Genomic DNA, 20,319 nt, shown 5'->3' with positions numbered 1-20,319 from the left:
GAAAACATGTTTTATATTCTAGTTTCTTCAAAATAGCCACCCTTTGCTCTGATTACTGCTTTGCACACTCTTGGCATTCTCTCCATGAGCTTCAAGAGGTAGTCACCTGAAATGGTTTCCACTTCACAGGTGTGCCTTATCAGGGTTAATTAGTGGAATTTCTTGCTTTATCAATGGGGTTGGGACCATCAGTTGTGTTGTGCAGAAGTCAGGTTAATACACAGCCGACAGCCCTATTGGACAACTGTTAAAATTCATATTATGGCAAGAACCAATCAGCTAACTAAAGAAAAACGAGTGGCCATCATTACTTTAAGAAATGAAGGTCAGTCAGTCCGGAAAATTGCAAAAACTTTAAATGTGTCCCCAAGTGGAGTCGCAAAAACCATCAAGCGCTACAACCAAACTGGCACACATGAGGACCGACCCAGGAAAGGAAGACCAAGAGTCACCTCTGCTTCTGAGGATAAGTTCATCCGAGTCACCAGCCTCAGAAATCGCAAGTTAACAGCAGCTCAGATCAGAGACCAGATGAATGCCACACAGAGTTCTAGCAGCAGACCCATCTCTAGAACAACTGTTAAGAGGAGACTGCGCCAATCAGGCCTTCATGGTCAAATAGCTGCTAGGAAACCACTGCTAAGGAGAGGCAACAAGCAGAAGAGATTTGTTTGGGCCAAGAAACACAAGGAATGGACATTAGACCAGTGGAAATCTGTGCTTTGGTCTGATGAGTCCAAATTTGAGATCTTTGGTTCCAACCGCCGTGTCTTTGTGAGATGCAGAAAAGGTGAACGGATGGATTCCACATGCCTGGTTCCCACTGTGAAGCATGGAGGAGGAGGTGTGATGGTGTGGGGGTGTTTTGCTGGTGACACTATTGGGGATTTATTCAAAATTGAAGGCACACTGAACCAGCATGGCTACCACAGCATCCTGCAGCGACATGCCATCCCATCCGGTTTGCGTTTAGTTGGACGATCATTTATTTTTCAACAGGACAATGACCCCAAACACACCTCCAGGCTGTGTAAGGGCTATTTGACCAAGAAGGAGAGTGATGGAGTGCTGCGGCAGATGACCTGGCCTCCACAGTCACCGGACCTGAACCCAATCGAGATGGTTTGGGGTGAGCTGGACCGCAGAGTGAAGGCAAAGGGGCCAACAAGTGCTAAACACCTCTGGGAACTCCTTCAAGACTGTTGGAAAACCATTTCAGGTGACTACCTCTTGAAGCTCATGGAGAGAATGCCAAGAGTGTGCAAAGCAGTAATCAGAGCAAAGGGTGGCTATTTTGAAGAAACTAGAATATAAAACATGTTTTCAGTTATTTCACCTTTTTTTGTTAAGTACATAACTCCACATGTGTTCATTCATAGTTTTGATGCCTTCAGTGAGAATCTACAATGTAAATAGTCATGAAAATAAAGAAAACGCATTGAATGAGAAGGTGTGTCCAAACTTTTGGCCTGTACTGTATATTTTGTTTGTTTTTACTTTGAGTTAATAACAAGCTGTTTGCCATGTAAGATTAATTATCTTTCTTTGCTTTGCACATTTTATCTTTACATCACGACTGATTACCAACAGAGCAACACATTAATGATGCTAATTGGTGTTCAAACTGCTGTTATAGCAAACTGAAATATTCCTTTGACTGTGAGTAAGCATATTGTTGTATCTGAAGGAAAGTATGGTGTTTCTTACAGAACCAGAAGATATTCCTCATGTGGACTGGACTAATCCGGAGCATAACGTGGTCAGAGTAAGCTGTACTTATGGAAAACGCTTTAATGGACCTAAGAAGGAATACACTGCACATCTGTATTATAATGGTGCCCTTCAGGGGGAGAAGCCTCCAGTAAAACACTGCAAATTTGAATTTAAAGATCTAAGCTACTTAACGGAATATGAAGTGGAGGTTTGTATAATCCTAATTTTTGGTTTCAGAAGATAATTTCAACTTTAATCCTCATATTTCTTCAAATGCTATAATTCCTGATGAAGGGATTTTCTGTGTTTCCAGGTGTTTGCTTTCAACGGACACCATTACAGCAACCCCAAGATAATAACTGTGACCACTTCCTGTATGTGCTGGTTTAATTACTGCCACAAATTGTTCAACTAAATCATTTGGATGCATTTTGCTTTGACAAACAGTACACAGTCACTTTTTATATATCCTAAGGCCCTGACATACCGAGCCGACGCTCAGCCGTTGGTCAATGTTGGGCTGGTGGTGAGGATCTGTGGCCCTTTGTCACTTCACCGTTGGCCCTCGTCTGCACTAGTCGGCTCTTTTCTGCAGATTCAGCATGTTAAATCTGTGTCAGTAACTGCAGAGCCCGTCGGTGAATGAAATCATTCTGATTGAGAGGAGAAGCAAAAGTGAGAAAAGTAAACAAAAAGTAAAAAGTTCAAGTCAGGAGGGAGTGATACCAAATCAAGCTTATTACATAAAGTGAAACTGTTTTTCTTTAGCCATTCATCTCTTTTGTAGCGGCAGTTTGTGATGGTTTGTGTTATTGTTCACTGGTGCATGGTAAATATGTTTTGTTTTTTCAACACTTAATTGTGCTCGTAATGTGCTAAATGGCTAACTAGCATCAACATGGTCTTCCAGTATCCCTTTTTGTATGACGATTACAGACGACTGCTGTCTGCTGGTGTTGAAAGTTATTTTCTCTCACACATGTGCAGAATGTACGTGCTGGTTGGCTGATGGTTTAAGGTTTGTCGACGTGAGGCAACAGAGCAGGGGGCTTTTATCACTGCTAGTTCTCTGAAGTCGGTTCGGTGTGTCTGGGCCTTTAGACATAAATGCCACAACTTTGATATTCTTCTGTTATGTCCATTATTTTACAGACAATTCTAAAGCTCTCATTGGTTGTTTGGTCGTCGTCGTCATCATTGTATCTGTGGCCTCGGCTGTGGTGGTCTACAAGATCTACATTCTGTGGCGCAAAAAGTCCAGAAAGTAAAGATCATTTCGCGTCTCACCACCTTCATCACTTTGACTTTTACATCAATTTAAAATGTTATCACTTGGTTTAACGGGCCTTATCAGTGGTTATCAGTTTCACATATACCGTATGGGGCCTGAAGGAAGGGGCCTGCTACATCTAATAGGTCCAGGACACTGCTATCAACCCATTAAATGGCCGTTATCAGTTGTCATCGGGAGCTGTTTCACTTTTATTACGTTTTAGGTGCCAACACTATGTGGTGAGGTTAAGAGAAAACGTTACGATTTTGGATTAAAATAAGACTGTTACAAAACATAGTGTGATGAACTTACATAAGTCACTTAAAATAAGTCAATGATGGCTTTTGGTTTGACACGGGACACAAACCCTGGTGTTTGTTTGACCCATCCACCACCCCGACCTCCTCCCTACACAGACTGTCTCATTCTTTATACTAACGTTACTTCACCGGACTCCTCCTTTGCTCCAGTCATAATTACTACAGCCACTGGAGGAAGCCTCCTGACAATAAACATGACCACTTAATGTGCTGACAGCAATTTTCTGAACCTACTAGATGTAGCATGCCCCTTCTAACCCATAACTATGAAGCAAATAACCTCTGTTATACCAAGGTCTGGGTGACTACTTGATTCTGATTGGCTGCAGGGCGTTAAAAACTAATAATGGACACCTACTGGGTAGCTCAGTCTGACTATCATTCTAAATCAGTATGCTGGCTGTAGTACCAGCCTGAAATCTGACACTGTATAACACTGAGTGTAGTTAGTGCCTCATGCTCTGAACACTATAGGATGGAGAGTGAACCAAAGCAATCATCTCACATCCCATTTGCTTTTCAACAGGCCACTTCAGGCTGCGGTGAACAGTAACATTACACATGGTGTACCATTTATCGTGAAATTTGGGGACAATGACATGGCTGGATAACTATCTAGTCTTGTTGTTAAGCATACTGTTAGATTATATTCACAGTTTGTCAATCATATGCAATGTTATTGACTTTAAATCCTGCTAGCATAATGTTAGCTTTCTGGCTAAGAGCTGATCCAAGGGTTTTATGAACTTAGTGGACTTCAAATATCTCCCATCGCTAAGTTGTATCTAAAGTTTGTCCTACTAACTGCAGCAGTGAATAATGTTTCCATTGCATAAGAACCTTAAGGTATTGATTGTTCCAGGTAACAGATAAACCCTCAAGTGTTATCAGGGAAGATCAGTTATGGCTTGTGAAAAAATTAATATTTTGATTGCAAAAAGCATAAAAATATAGATAAATAGTCTTACTTTTTATTTCTTTGGTAAGTGACCATGGTATAAACGGGATAATGCCCTTCGAGGTGTCCATTATCAGGAATTCACCCCCCCACATTGGTCAAGTTTGTTAATAGCTCAGTGACTAGTATTGTTATATTCAATATAAATCTTTGTTTTATTCAACCAATCTTCACTTTTTTCTCCACAGTGACATGAATGATGATATGATGCTTGAACAAACAGCAAGTGAGTAGCTTTCTTGTTTTTAACTCTCTGAGAGAATAACAAACAGTAATCACATTCAGCAGCTACAAAATGTTAATCATGTTTTAGCTGTTAGGTTATTACATCACTTGCTATAATGGAATACTTACACTGACTGAAATCATCCATTAGGAATTCTGTATTAGAGCACAACAGTATTTCTGCATAAAACTTTAAATCATAAAAACAAAGAAACTTTGAAAAAATATGTTTATATAGTTCAACTATGACATGAACTGTATAGTTTGAAGAATACAACAAGTTGCACTATTTCCTTTTCTTGCCTCTGTAGTTTATGTTAATGTTCCTCAACATCAACACCACCGTTAAGACAAACGCTGATGAAGAAAGGCCTGATGGAGCTGCCAACCAAATCATCATCATTCCTCTAACTTCTGCCAGTCCATAGTAGGCCTTTTACTCTTTTTACATTGGCAATAGTCTAATTAGGATAGGATAGACTGATGATGCTTTGCTTGACAGAGGTACGACATGTTGTTAAGTGGTTATTTTTGTTGGAGTTGCCATTTTCTCGTTAAAATTTTAATCTTGGTGACATGAGATGAGATGATGAGACAAACTTGGTCAAGTTTAAGGTTACACAATTTAAGACTAATGAAATAACATTGCAAAGTTTTAGATCCCGACCATAAAAGTTGCTTTGAGTATCGAGCGCTCAAGTCAAAAGTGAACAAAGCATTTGGGTCGATGGCTGTGTGAACAGTGTACATGGCTTTTACACATACATTTTACACATAACCTGTGTTTTATTGTTCTGTTATTATCATGTCATATTGTCTTTTATTATTATTTTTTTGATCAGTAAGGTAAATAAAAGTAGCAGCAGCTGTTAAGTCCTGTAGATGCACCAGCAGGCAGTTGAAGTTTTAAGTTTGCAGATGTGAGATTTTGTAGAGTTTTAGAGTCTGCTTTAGCGTTGTTGCTTTTTGTATGTGTTTTTGAAGTATTGCCTTTTATATTTATGGTGCCTATTATCATTATTATCATATCACAGTTTTTAAATGGAACATTGTATCGGACCAGCCTCTGCTTTGTACTCAAAAATAAAATACTATTTTGCTTGGGAATGTAAAAAAAAATCAAGTTTAATCCTTTTTTGTTTTAGTTTTGGTTTAGGTAATCAGTTGTTGTTTTTTTAAATCAACTATTTTATCAATGCACAATAAATATGGAATTTATTTAAATAACACGCAAATGTACTTCACAAATGATCATGCACGTTTTCCACTGCATGCAGTTGAGAAATGATGCCCTCTGATGCTCAAATCTGGAGGACGTCTGGTTAATTCTGTGTAGCCACCAAGCCACCAACCTGGGGGGGCTGAAGATTAAGTCAACATGCAATTGCCAAAAAATGTAGTTCATTAAATGGCCACTTAAGGCTGGCTCCAGAAGTGAAAGAAGCCTCATCAACCCCCATGTCAAAATTTCCAACTTTACAGCAGAAATAAACATGTTTACAGCCTGGTACAAAAAATGGTTTTGGTCTCTATAGGTACTTCAAACATTCAAGACAACTGTATGGGCGGTGAATTTCTATGTTACTCACCAATTTTTTTAAGACTTAAAGTTATGCATAATTAAGGGCATGACCACTTTGAGTGACAGGCTGTTTGTTAGGTGTTTGCTGGCCAAAATGCAGATCCACAAACCAATGGGTGATGTCATGATGTCTCCATCTATTCTTTTTTTTACAGTCTATGGTAGCCACAAGAAGCCCATTTATGTTAAGATGGCCTATCACTGAAAAATAATTGGAATCACATTAACTTCACTGCAGGATGTAACTTATCGAAACCTGAAATGTTTGATCTAGCATCAGTCATATTATGTTCGTCACACTCTAGAAAAAAGAGAAGCTATATAAATATACTTACCAGTAAGCTGGTATCATTTGCCAGTTGCTGATCAAAATGAAAAGTCCAAGCTCTTGCAGTAAATTCAGTGGGAAATGCCTCCCTTTTCCACTAACACTAACACTAACACGTTGTTGGTGAGAGGACGCACAGGCTCAATGGACCTTTTAAGTAAAGTCCTTTCTTCCAAATGGCCCAACTGGTCCAGAGCTGCAAGTGTGACACTGCTGTTGCTGCGACTGGTCGGGCTTGGCCACCTTCAGCGTTGCTCAAAAGTTACAGCATGTCCTGTTTTATGATACTTAGCTGTTTTGTTCAGCAAGATAATCTCCACAAATGAACACCACTTTTATGATTTTTAAAGCGTAAAATGCAATCCCCAGAGGTAAAAAGCTCACATTAGGCTATAAATGGACTACACCATGGTTGAATGTCTAAAAATAGTAGGGTATTAACTGACTGACATATGTCATAGAACAAAACATTAACGTCTCTTAAGCTTATGTGAACCACAGATCTTATTTCAGGCGTCCAACAAAAACTCCATTGACTTCAAGAAGAGGGAATCGAGAGTGATGAAATGTTAACTTATTTCTAGGTTCTGGGAAATTGTGAGACTTTCTGAATACTGGGGAGTACTTGTTGAGATTATGCCCACCCATTTTTATTTTAAACAGATAATCCATCCTAATATTACATGCATTTTATACTGGATTACATTAGCTGGATTTATCAGTGTATCAGTGGATGTAGATTTGTAAATGAAACACATTCAGCCAGCAACAAAGGTGAACAGTTGGACAATTTGGACAAAACATATCTTTACATTTAAAATCTTGATTATATAGCTTCAAAATATACACTTAATGGCCTCTTTTCAGTTGTTTAAAACTGTCATAGAGGTGTTTACTCAAAAATTATATCATTGTTAGCATTAGCATCCTAATTAGAGGTAGAGTTGTGCTGAACTGCAATATATTGAGAGATGTTTCTACATATGCTATTATACATAATATTCATATTCTGCTCCCCTCATTTATGTAAATGGAAATAAAGATTATTAAACATCTACTGATGCTCTGCTCAGCTGTACTGAAACATGTAACTTAAAAAAAAAATGAAATCGCAACACAAGATAAAATCAAAACACCCATTTCCTCTCTTGCTTCTCTCCACTGGAGTTATTTATCTGTCACCACTCTCTCTCCCCGCGCATTTAGCACCACAGCTGCATGAAGGGGCTGAGGTGTCCTCCGTCTCTGTCTTCTGTTTCGCTCTCTATCTGTATGTGGTCCACATCTTCTTCCTCTTCATCATCATCCATCTGATTATTACTATCTGACCTGTTGAACGTGAGCTATCTGAGGAATGAAAGGATACTGTGCGACCCATTCCTCTGTCTTGTCACGGATGTGTCCCACTGCCACACTTTCTTAACTGATCCTTAACTGGTCAAACAGCTCTTCAGACGGATGAGAAAAATGCAGAAAACCAAACCTTTTCCACAGCTAAAGTAAGGGACTAGAGTTTTGGGGTCAGTGTGCAACTGTGATTGACACAACGTGAGGTCGTGTTCATTTTCAGACGTGCCACAGCTTCGGACAAAATCGAGTGTGCAAAGGCCTGGATATGGCAAGTGTCCATCTCAAGATCCTGCTGCTCTGGGCTGGGATCATTGCTGTGGCCAATTGTAAGTAACAATCTTCTATGTAAACATAATGGCCTTCTTAATTTTTAAAAATACTACTACTACTACTACTACTAATAATAATAATAATAATAAAGCGGTTTTTTTTACCCCTTTATCTGAAAATTTTTTTTCCATTTACCAGACAAGACATAACATTAGACTGTCATCTTAAGGTATGAATATGTACAGAAATACATAGAAAAATGTAAGAAAAGGAACAAGAACAGAGATCACAAAACAAAACAGAAAACTACAGAACAAAAAACACTTGCATCATAGTGTATTTAAGTACCTTTAGGACGGACCACATGTAGAGATATGAGTTCGTAGTTCCAGGTCAGGTAGACTATTTACATAGTTTAGAAATGGGTTCTAGGTTTTGTAAAATCTCTTAATGGAGCCGTTGAGGATGCATCTGATTTTTTCCAACTTTGATCTGTTTGATGGAGATATTACATCCTTTCATTCAAATAGATTTCAGCATCTAGCTTAAAGGAGGAAAAGGCAATGATGAATGACCAGAGAGTACTAAGTTTTAAGAAAGACCCCATGGTGACTGGGGTCAATTTACAGCTGTCACAAATAAGGCCTAAAGTTTTGGAATATTCTTGCAATTTAAGCTTAAAAGAGGTATAGCCAGTGTAGCATTTTAAACTGTATTAAGGCAAATCTTGAGCACAGAGAAGAGGTATGAACCCTAGAAAGAGCCATTATAATGAGGAGGTATTGGAAAATTAGAAACCTCTCTATGTGCAAAGTTCCTGATTTGTAAATGAAGGAAAAAAAAACAATAGTAGTCAGGCCAAATTTCTGGAAAAATCTTCAAAGCTGGCAGAAGCATTATCAATATACAGGTCCCTAATGCTACGTATACTCTTGTCATACCAAATTTGGAAGCCTTTGTCTGATAAAGATGATTGTTTAACACAGATGAGTGAATACAAATGTTACAAATACCCAGGCACTTTTTTAAAATGTGTAATGATTGAGTTACAATTAGTTGTATATCTAGTTTATGTAACTATGTAAATGAATTAGCTGAAAGATTAAATGTCAAATTACGATATTCGTTAGCATACCTGCTGATGGGGAAGTCTTCACTTTTGTTTAAATTAAGTTTTTACCCTGATATTTTCCAAATTCTCCAAGAACTGACTTCAGGTACAGTCAAGGCAGCTTGATAACATATAATAATAGATCATCTGCATAAAGTGAGACAGTGTGACACTTTGCATACTGTTATTCATCTAAGAGATGTGGAAAGTGACTCTTCACCCAGGACAAAAAGTAGATGGTCTAATTTATTTCCTTGTTTGGTCTCTATCTGGAAAATAATCAGAGGATAGAAGTGGTATAAACTGAGGCAGTTGGATTGGTGTAAATAAGATTGATTAGTTAAATGAAGTAAGGGCCTAATTCATACCCATTAAGTGTATGGTATATATAATTGTACCCTATCAGTAAAGTCTTTTTGGCATACTGCTTCTGGTGATAGATGTCAGATTTAGTAGAGATTACATTAAACAGCTGTCTCAAACTGAAATTGGACTGTCTGCTGTCTGCCGTGAACAAACTCAGTTTAGTTATCGGAAATAATATGAGGAAGAACAGTTCAAGGTAAAGTGCATGCATGGCTTTAAAAAACACTTTACCATTACAGTTCCTCAAACTGATAGGTCTGTAAGACGAGCAATTGAGTGGGTCTTTTTTTAATAACAATGTAATAGATGACTGGTGGAGTGTGGGTGGAAGAACGTTATTTTTGAGTGTTTCTATGTAAACTAAAAGGAAAAGAGGGGCAACTTATTTTAACTCTGTGGGAAACTCATTGGGATCTGGGGCATCCTCCAGTGAGACATTCTGTTCTAGTAGACAGAGGAGAGTCTAACACAGCTGAATAACAGGCGACAGGTAGATTATAAAATACATGTGTTATCTGTACTTAGAAGGTGTAGAATTCAATGATGAACCTTTTTTTTTTGAACATCAAAAAATGTAGCTGCATTTTCTAGCTCCTTCTCCTGTACAGTGTATCATGTTAATATTTTAATACATGATTTATTACGTTCAGCACCTGTATTTTTTTCTAATTTGAAAATAAGCAGATATGAATTTACACAATATTGGCTTAGGGTTGTTTCAGCACACTCGGGAGCATGTTTAACATCTACATGAGCAAACCTTTAAAGCCACAGCATTTTGTCGAGAGACTAATGTAATTTTTTCTTGTAGGGACTTACAAATTTAGCATAATATACAAGTATTACAAGTCAGCATAATGATGATCAGCATAATTTAAGATTATTTTTACTCTGAGGTCACACAGACTGAATCAGTAGCTTATTTGAAGTTCTTGTGCAGCTTGTAAAATTTTGTCTTCTGCCATGACAGATTCAACACAGTCACATCAGTAGCTGTAAGTAGAGTTTGACCACTAACCACAGTTAGTATTTCCGGTATATCTAATTTACCACAGCTTAGTACTGCAGGAGGGGAACAGAAAAACTCAAAGATAGGGCAGAGTGTGTAACATGCCATCTATATCTAAATGTAGAAATATCTATATCTAAATTTCCACTCACTTTGTAAACCCTCACCTCATATTTCCCACCTGCAGCGTTCAATTCAACTGTGTCCCGTGAAGTATTCATACTCAGTTTACAGTTTTTTGGAGGAACATTAGTGTTGCATTCAGCACGATTTAGCTGATGTATGCATTACATTAGGTAAGACTACTGGCAGTTAAGTATTTCCACTTGAAGGTGCCACTCTTACAGTCACTACTGCTCCTCCTCCAAGCATCCCACCCTCAAACAGAACCAGCAATCACAAGGTTGGAATTTTCTCTTTTACAAGTCCTCTATTTGTTCTTATAGAGGACTGTGATAAGACTGAGATATTCATATAAGCATAGACAACGGTTAATAACACTCATAAAAGTTGGTCTACTGCCATGACAGATTCAACACAGTCATATTAGTAGCTGTGAGAAGGGTTTCACAAATAACCACAGTTAACATTTCCTGTTTACCTCGCCAATCCTCAGCTCAAACTGGCTCAAACATGTCTGGTTATGTATTCAGCCCTTAGTTTACAATTACTGGGAACATTAGTGTTGCCTTCAGCATGATGTACAGTAGCTAATATATGCATTATATCAGGTAAGAGTACTGACTTTCTCGCCATCTTATAGCCACTCCTGCAAACACCCCACCCTCAAACACAACCAAGCCAATAGACCCTCAGGCAAACACCACTCAAAACCACACTTCACCTCCAATCACCACGCCCAACAACACAGTGACTCCCACCACCCAAGATTGGAATTGTCTCTTTTACAAGTCCTCTATTTGTTCCTGTAGAGGACTGTGATAAGACTGTGATATTAATATAAGCACAGGCAACGGTTCATGAAATACAGACACCTGCTTTACTTGCTTTGGAAGAGTATCTTTTAGTGTTATAGTCATACAAAAAATATTTTGTCATTTCCTTTTCTAATCTAATTTTAATGTGTTCTCCAGCCACCACACAGGCCCCTCCACCTCCACAGTGTGAGTATCAGTATTATTTTTAAAGATAATAATACACGTCATCTTTACTCCTGTACTTATTAAACTGGTTTCCAGTGTTTCTCTGTGAAGATAGATTTGCACAGTGAGTGTACAAGTGTTTGGATTCACGTTCAGCATCTACACGAACAAACTGTCTGAGATTGAAAGATGTCATCAGGAGATTTATATTTACTATGAGATTTTATAACTCTGTTCATTTTGTTTTGCAGGTTCTTACAATGTCACAACCATCACCTCTGGCTTCAGGATTGACATGATGACAAGCTCTACCCCTGGCAACTACACCATAAACTTTACAGAAAAAGGCCGAAATGAACCCACTGTTCAGCCCTTCAGTGGAACCTCACATGAAATCAAACACCTGAGGCCCTGTACTGAATATGAGCTCAGTGTTGCATATCGTGATGATGCTAGCAATGAAACACTCTGTACCAGCACTCAAAGTAAAATGAAGACAACTAGAATGAGTGAGTAAAAATAATTCACATTGTTGAATTTCATCTCATTTTCCTTTAATTTAAGAAATGACACAGGTTTGTGCATTTCATTTCACTTGTGTGTTTCAGGTGAAACAGACATTAAAGAAGGCAGCTGCATGCCTGGATATGTTTGTTACCAAAGTGATTGGGACATCAGCTCTTCACTGTCAACATCCAATAATATCTCAGCTGTGCCATGCAAAAGCAGCAATACAGAGCTCTGCATTAAACCTAATTACAATGACATCTGCACTAATCTGACTACAACCTTCACTTCAGGAGACTGTGCCAACACCTTCAGCCGCACCAAAAGCATCACTGTCGGTATGTACAGAGGAGTCCTCGTGTAGTTTGAACTGCATGTAGTGTATTTCTTATTTCATCATGTTGAATGTATGTGCTGTTTTCTTTATTCAGCAGATTTCTTAGATCCAAATGAAATAACTCAGAAACCTCCAACTGGACTTCCTGCAGAAATAGAAGCAGAATTACCTGAACACTGCACCGATCTCACCGTCGATTACACCTGTCAGGGTAAGTGTAAAGACTAGAGGTAAAGAGACTTCGTATGTCACCAACATTATGAATGGATTTACATGGAAGTGGATAGAGGCACATGACATTCTCACACTGCAGTCAAACAGAAATGACCATTAAAATCAGTTTAACATTAAAGTGAATCTGAATTGTCTTTTGGTGCGAGAGGAAGTCGAGGTGCTGCTTTGTGCTCTCTGTGAATCAGATCTGAGGAGAAGATTTATTCGTTTGCTTTAAATGATTTTACATTGAAATCTGACTGCTCATTGGCACCAAGAGACAAATCCAAGCTGTTGAAGAAATGCTGTCATCCTTGTGTCTCCTCAAAAGATGAACTCGGTTACATCAAGAATGTGTCTGAGCTGGAGCCCTTCACACATTACAGCTGTACTGGTCACATCAAGAACAACAATGTCCCCATTAATCGAGCCACTGATATCAAGTTCATGATCAACTGTGGTATGTTGATATTCGCTTCACCTCAGTGCAATGATAAGAACAATGAGCTTGTATCTTCAGATAATTATGGAGAACAGAACAGCTCCAGATGTTTAGTTCAGTGTTACAGATGTCTGATATCTTCCAACAGATCTTACAATAACAACACGGTCAAATGCAGCCATGACCTCCATTGATCTGACATGGACCGCGACCAGTCAGGACTGTCCAGTTCTTCCTGGTCTTCCAAAGCTTTCATATGACTGCAGTTGTGTCCCTCCTTCCAAACACAAACTCAGTGGTGAGTACAAATATTTAGATTAACTGTCTTATTTTACTGATTTTACAGGAAGTCTTTGGAGATTATTTTATTGGTCGGTATATTCAAACAGTGAGACATACTGTGACATTTGAATCATCCATGGACCTACATGTCTCCATACTAACACTTTAGCATGCTGAGTGAAAGAAGGTGTGAATAACCTGAGACTGGTGAAGATTTGTGTCACAAACATGAATTAATTGAAAGGTCAGAGTTTAGTCGCCTTGTTTCAACAGGAAGTAAACGTCAGAAATGTCAGAGCTTCAGTGTTCACATATTAAATTTACCAGTCTACTTGCAGGTCAATAACACATAATGAATACTAAAGTTTTAACTAGTAGAAGCTGGTGATCTAACAATGACACATGGATGATTGATTGAGTCATTGAATAAGATCAACTTTTTTGTCACTTTATGGGTAACTTGACCAAGAAAACAATCTGCTGTTATTTAGTCTCTGTTGTTTTGTTATTCAGTCAAACACAACAACACAGCTAATGAAACTATGTTGCCGTTCCAGCTGACAAATCTCAAACAGGAGGAATGTGTCGTTTTACTGGACTGGATCCATTCACCATGTATAAGTGTACAGTTCAACCCAAGTACAACAACGAGGAAGTTGACAGTCCATCTTCAGTTAAGGTTCAGACTGATCCTGGAAGTAAGTGTCTTTAACTGTGTATTTTGGAGCAGATTACAGTAAACTCGTGTAAGAAAGAAAGAAGCTGACTATTGTTTATTAAGTTTGTGTATTTCACATGTTGTTGAATGAACATTACAGTGTAGCTCCAGTCATTAGTAAAGTACGGTGGTTATTCACAGTGTTATTCTCTACAAATCTACCAACAGTCAGTTCTGACCTGTTCATTTATCACAGGTCACCCATAGAGTCTGTAGTGATTATAGACTGTTTCAGTGTGTTAAACTGTAATCAGTTTAGTACAATGATTATTGTATTTAAAAAAAAAAAACATAGATTATTTTCATTTGCATTCACTGTAAGTGCTGTTCTTTTAAATAATGAATTTAAAAAGCAACTTTGAAGTGAAAGTTTTTTTTTTTAAATGTAGTTGTTATTGCATTTAATGTGGCAGCCTGTCATATGCCATGCCATGATTCATTTATTTCCCGCTTTAATGCCTACAGTTCCTATTTCATGACAGCTTTATTTTAAGAACGACTCAGTTTAATTTAAACATGTGATACATGTGAAGTCCAACCCACAAACCCTCACTTCCATAACATTACAGCTGTGTGCGATGAATGGAAAAACAAAAAGTTCCATTTAAAAGCTGTCATCATTCATCATTTAAAACATATAAGACAAAAGAATGATAACCTTTAATATATATATTTTTTGTTTGTTTGTTTGTTTTTACTCTGAGTTAATAACAAGTTGTTTGCCATGTAAGATTAATTATCTTTCTTTTCTTTGCACATTTTATCTTTATATCACGACTGAATACCAACAGAGCAACACACTAATGATGCTAACTGGTGTTCAAACTGCTGTTATAGCAAACTGAAATATTCCTTTGACTGTGAGTAAGCATATTGTTGTATCTGAAGGAAAGTATGGTGTTTCTTACAGAACCAGAAGATATTCCTCATGTGGACTGGACTAATCCGGAGCATAACGTGGTCAGAGTAAGCTGTACTTATGGAAAACGCTTTAATGGACCTGAGAAGGAATACACTGCACGTCTGTATTATAATGGTGCCCCTCAGGAGGAGAAGCCTCCAGTAAAACACTGCAACTTTGAATTTAAAGATCTAAGCTACTTAACGGAATATGAAGTGGAGGTTTGTATAATCCTAATTTTTGGCTTCAGAAGATAATTTCAACTTTAATCCTCATATTTCTTCAAATGCTATTATTCCTGATGAAGGGATTTTCTGTGTTTCCAGGTGTTTGCTTTCAACGGACACAATTACAGCAACCCCAAGATAATAACTGTGACCACTTCCTGTATGTGCTGGTTTAATTACTGCCACAAATTGTTCAACTAAATCATTTGGATGCATTTTGCTTTGACAAACAGTACACAGTCACTTTTTATATATCCTAAGGCCCTGACATACCGAGCCGACGCTCAGCCGTTGGTCAATGTTGGGCTGGTGGTGAGGATCTGTGGCCCTTTGTCACTTCACCGTTGGCCCTCGTCTGCACTAGTCGGCTCTTTTCTGCAGATTCAGCATGTTAAATCTGTGTCAGTAACTGCAGAGCCCGTCGGTGAATGAAATCATTCTGATTGAGAGGAGAAGCAAAAGTGAGAAAAGTAAACAAAAAGTAAAAAGTTCAAGTCAAGAAGGAGTGATACCAAATCAAGCTTATTACATAAAGTGAAACTGTTTTTCTTTAGCCATTCATCTCTTTTGTAGCGACAGTTTGTGATGGTTTGTGTTATTGTTCACTGGTGCATGGTAAATATGTTTTGTTTTTTCAACACTTAATTGTGCTCGTAATGTGCTAAATGGCTAACTAGCATCAACATGGTCTTCCAGTATCCCTTTTTGTATGACGATTACAGACGACTGCTGTCTGCTGGTGTTGAAAGTTATTTTCTCTCACACACGTGCAGAATGTACGTGCTGGTTGGCTGATGGTTTAAGGTTTGTCGACGTGAGGCAACACAGCAGGGGGCTTTTATCACTGCTAGTTCTCTGAAGTCGGTTTGGTGTGTCTGGGCCTTTAGACATAAATGCCACAACTTTGATATTCTTCTGTTATGTCCATTATTTTACAGACAATTCTAAAGCTCTCATTGGTTGTTTGGTCGTCGTCATCATCATTGTATCTGTGGCCTTGGCTGTGGTGGTCTACAAGATCTACATTCTGTGGCGCAAAAAGTCCAGAAAGTAAAGATCATTTCACGTCTCACCACCTTCATCACTTTGACTTTTACATCAATTTAAAATGTTATCACTTGGTTTAACAGGCCTTATCTGTGGTTATCAGTTTCACATATACCGTATGGGGCCTGAAGGAAGGGGCCTGCTACATCTAATAGGTCCAGGACACTGCTATCAACCCATTAAATGGCCGTTATCAGTTGTCATCGGGAGCTGTTTCACTTTTATTAGGTTTTAGGTGCCAACACTACGTGGTGAGGTTACGAGAAAACGTTATGATTTTGGATTAAAATAAGACTGTTACAAAACATAGTGTGATGAACTTACATAAGTCACTTAAAATAAGTCAGCGATGGCTTTTGGTTTGACACGGGACACAAACCCTGGCGTTTGTTTGACCCATCCACCACCCCGACCTCCTCCCCACGCAGACTGTCTCACTCTTTATACTAACGTTACTTCACCGGACTCCTCCTTTGCTCCAGTCATAATTACTACAGCCACTGGAGGAAGCCTCCTGACAATAAACATGACCACTTAATGTGTTGACAGCGATTTTCTGAACCTACTAGATGTAGCATGCCCCTTCTAACCCATAACTATGAAGCAAATAACCTCTGTTATACCAAGGTCTGGGTGACTACTTGATTCTGATTGGCTGCAGGGCGTTAAAAACTAATAATGGACACACACTGGGTAGCTCTGTTTGACTATCATTCTAATGGGCCGTTTAGACGACAACGATTTCGGTAAAAACAGAAAAGTCTGTCCTTTGCGTTTTAAAGAACTTCTGCGTTTATATGATGACGTTATTGAAACGATCCCCATTCACACGGAGACGCAAATCTACTGGAAACGCTGTAGTATGCACACCTGGTCAATGGGTGGCAGTGTAAATTTGCAAAGCAACACTACGGCATGACGCCATGCGCCTGCGCTGAAGTGCCTTCCTCTCCAACGCTGTGATTACAAACCAAAACAAAGAAGACACTGGCGAAAGCATGCACAGATAACTTTGATGGGCGACGAGGTGGAGTTGCTACAGTAACAGATCTACACTTCACTTCAAATCAACAGGGTGAGCAGCACAAACAGAGCTCAGCATTGTTGTTGTGACGGTCGGCATGCCTAGTGACTGGAACCGTAATGCACATGTGCAAAAAGTCTCCGTTTTCAGAGGAACTGCATATTGCAGGTTTACATGACAACGGAGATGCTGCCGTTTCCAAAATGTTGCACTCTGGAACCTGTTTTCAAATCGTTGCATTTTCAGGCACCCAAAACGCCGCTGTCATGTAAACGATCGTCCAAAACGCAACTAAAGTTCACCGTTTTCAGTTGAAATCATTGTCGTCTAAACGGGGCCTAAATCAGTATGCTGGCTATAGTACCAGCCTGTATCTGACACTGTACAACACGGAGGGCCAAATTCACAAAAGGATTGCGTGGCTTTTGGGTCCTCTAAACCAGTAAAAATGGAGCAAACAGATACCGTCTAATTCATCCAATAAGGTTGGGTGCGGGTGGTGGTTGGGGGGGGTGGGGGTGGTCCGCATCGGGCGGTGGGCGGGCGGGCCCTCCTGCCCTGCCTGTCTGGGGTGTGTCTCTGGCTCTCTGGGGGTGCCGGCCATTGCCGCCCTGGGTCCTTGGGCCTGCGTGGTGTCCTGCGGCCTCTGCGGCTCCCTGGTCTTGGGGTCTGGGCGCTCCTGCGGTCTTGGGGTGCCATACCGCCCCCCTTCCCCCGCAGGGCTGGTTCTGGACCCTGGTGATGGCTTTCATAAACACATTGGGAGGGTTCAAATAAACGTATGCATGTTCGATACTTCAGCTCCGTGATGCATCGCAAAGAACCGATGGGATCACTCCAAAGGGGCCCACTTGCTTCTCAAACCTACCACACTGCGCTGGCAACTCTTCTCTGCAATCGGGCTTTTCCCCTCCACCAAGACTCTCACATTTTTGGTGTTCAGTATAGACTTCTCTTTTGTTTTTGTTTTTCAGTACAGTATAGTAGACATGTATATGTTTATTTTTGATCATCTGCATGGAGCACAACCACCTCAAGGCCACAATACATCAGCTACACTGCCTGTTTCTCCCCTGTTTTTTTTTTTTTGTTTGTTTGTTTATTTGTCTGTTTGTTTTTCCTCCTTCTTCTCCGCATGCACTGTCACTATATAACTCAGGACTTAAGCACCTGCCCCCTCCCCCTCGCTTGTTTCCTTACTTTCCCCTTGACACACTTTGGTGTATCTCGGCCCTCTCTGACTCATATTAGGAAGTTTTTCCAATAAAGGCTGTTAGGCTAGTCTCCAGGGAGGGTGGGTGACGGTCACAACCACGCATTATGGGTATAAAATACTTGACTGCAAGATTAACAGTGCATCAATCTTCACAAGAAGCTTACACCCTTTAGTGGCGCTAAGCTATGAAGACCAATGCAGACAAGTAGGAAAAAAAAAAAAAAAAAAAAAAAAAGAAAGCTGGTGTAAACTGGGCGCTCCTCTGTGGAAGCCTCTCGCCCAGACTTTCCAGTGATCGTGGCAGCAGTGATCATCTGTTAAATCAGTCTGTAAATAATATTTTGACATTATATTATAATCATTATTACTTTAATGGCATCCGAAGATATTGATGCGTTGAACAGGTGACAGTCTGCGGTCGTTCTCAAAACGCACTTCAAAAGCAACTTTAAATAATTTATTTTACGAAACGGGGGAAACAAACGTGAACAAATAATTCATATTAAATTCAAAAGATAACGAAAAAACAGCTACAAGTGAGAGGGAATAGTGATAAAGTGGTCAAACTTGGTCAAATCCACAACCTCAACCCATCCGACACTGTTAGACTGACTCACCAGCAGACATCACTACATGAGGGTATACAGTATTCAGTACTTTGCCAAACAAAGTCTGCCATTGTTCTGCCACGGTGTTCTTGGCGCAAAGCCAGCATTTATACTTTGCCATGTGGCTTATTGCAATCAGGGGCAAATCAGGGGGAAACTGCACTCAGCTGCCAAAATTTGTGGGCGTGTTTGCGCTGGTATATTATTAGCGCAATATCCTTTGTGAACAGGACGTTAAGACGGAGCAAACTGCGGGTGCAAATGAAGTGCAATTCAAGGTGCTATCAGCGGCCGCAGTTCATTCTTTGTGAATTCGGCCCTGAGTGTATTTGGTGTCTCATGCTCTGAACATAGGATGGAGACTGAACCAAAGCAATCATGTCACATCCCATTTGCTTTTCAACAGGTTTGTCAACCATATGAAATGTTACTGACTTTAAGTCCTGCTAGCATAATGTTAGCTTTCTGGCTAATAGCTGATCCAAGGGTTTTATGAACTTAGTGGACTTCAAATATCTCCCATCGCTAAGTTGTATCTAAAGTTTTTCCTAGTAACTGCAGCAGTGAATAACTGCATAAGAACCTTAAGGTACTGATTGTTCCAGGTAACAGATAAACCCTCAAGTGTTATCAGGGAAGATCAGTTATGGCTTGTGAAAAAATTAATATTTTGATTGCAAAAAGCATAAAAATATAGATAAATAGTCTTACTTTTTATTTCTTTGGTAAGTGACCATGGTATAAACGGGATAATGCCCTTAGAGGTGTCCATTATCAGGGATTCACACCCCCACATCGGTCAAGTTTGTTAATAGCTCAGTGACTAGTATTGTTATATTCAATGTAAATCTTTGTTTTATTCAACCAATCTTCACTTTTTTCTCTACAGTGATGTGAATGACGATATGATGCTTGAACAAACAGCAAGTGAGTAGCTTTCTTATTTTTAACTCTCTGAGAGAATAACAAACAGTAATCACATTCAGCAGCTACAAAATGTTAATCATGTTTTAGCTGTTAGGTTATTACATCACTTGTTATAATGGAATACTTACACTGACTGAAATCATCCATTAGGAATTCTGTATTAGAGCACAACAGTATTTCTGCATAAAACTTTAAATCATAAAAACAAAGAAACTTTGAGCAAATATTTTTATATACAGTAGTTCAACTATGACATGAACTG

General features: G+C 39.2%; 2 protein-coding genes across 4 annotated transcripts in view; both read left to right on the top strand.

Annotated features, from left to right (window-relative positions):
• Nucleotides 1-20,319, top strand: part of LOC144463678 (receptor-type tyrosine-protein phosphatase C-like) — a 100,465-nt gene that overhangs the window by 8,859 nt on the left and 71,287 nt on the right. Inside the window, exons 1-12 of one of the 3 annotated variants that reach the window (XM_078168908.1) lie at nt 7,962-8,075; nt 11,600-11,629; nt 11,860-12,117; nt 12,217-12,453; nt 12,547-12,663; nt 12,997-13,125; nt 13,256-13,405; nt 13,947-14,087; nt 15,018-15,229; nt 15,335-15,395; nt 16,174-16,285; nt 20,020-20,057. In XM_078168908.1, coding sequence (XP_078025034.1) covers nt 8,015-8,075; nt 11,600-11,629; nt 11,860-12,117; nt 12,217-12,453; nt 12,547-12,663; nt 12,997-13,125; nt 13,256-13,405; nt 13,947-14,087; nt 15,018-15,229; nt 15,335-15,395; nt 16,174-16,285; nt 20,020-20,057 — 1,546 coding nt within the window. In that variant the 5' untranslated portion in view covers nt 7,962-8,014. Of the gene's footprint in view, nt 1-7,961; nt 8,076-11,599; nt 11,630-11,859; nt 12,118-12,216; nt 12,454-12,546; nt 12,664-12,996; nt 13,126-13,255; nt 13,406-13,946; nt 14,088-15,017; nt 15,230-15,334; nt 15,396-16,173; nt 16,286-20,019; nt 20,058-20,319 lie in introns of those variants that run through there. The other 2 variants (XM_078168903.1, XM_078168902.1) reach the window with 2 other exon arrangements.
• On the top strand, nt 1,588-5,929 carry LOC144463680 (receptor-type tyrosine-protein phosphatase C-like). Its single transcript, XM_078168911.1, has 5 exons — nt 1,588-1,921; nt 2,027-2,087; nt 2,866-2,977; nt 4,453-4,490; nt 4,801-5,929. The coding sequence occupies exons 1-5, from the start codon at nt 1,694-1,696 to the stop codon at nt 4,836-4,838; spliced, it is 477 nt and encodes a 158-aa protein (XP_078025037.1). The 5' UTR covers nt 1,588-1,693; the 3' UTR covers nt 4,839-5,929.

This window comes from Epinephelus lanceolatus, chromosome 6 (genome assembly GCF_041903045.1).
Source record: "Epinephelus lanceolatus isolate andai-2023 chromosome 6, ASM4190304v1, whole genome shotgun sequence".
Classification (NCBI taxonomy): domain Eukaryota; kingdom Metazoa; phylum Chordata; class Actinopteri; order Perciformes; family Serranidae; genus Epinephelus; species Epinephelus lanceolatus.
The sequence above is the reverse complement of the archived record's forward strand: the minus strand, read 5'-3'. Positions and strand labels throughout refer to the sequence as shown.

Excerpts from the sequence above, each read along its gene's own strand:
- LOC144463680 (XM_078168911.1), top strand. The coding sequence starts at position 1,694 with ATGGTGTTTCTTACAGAACCAGAAGATATTCCTCATGTGGACTGGACT. Across the intron at positions 1,922-2,026 it reads TAACGGAATATGAAGTGGAG|GTGTTTGCTTTCAACGGACA; the intron begins GTTTGTATAATC and ends CTGTGTTTCCAG. Across the intron at positions 4,491-4,800 it reads GATGCTTGAACAAACAGCAA|TTTATGTTAATGTTCCTCAA; the intron begins GTGAGTAGCTTT and ends TTGCCTCTGTAG.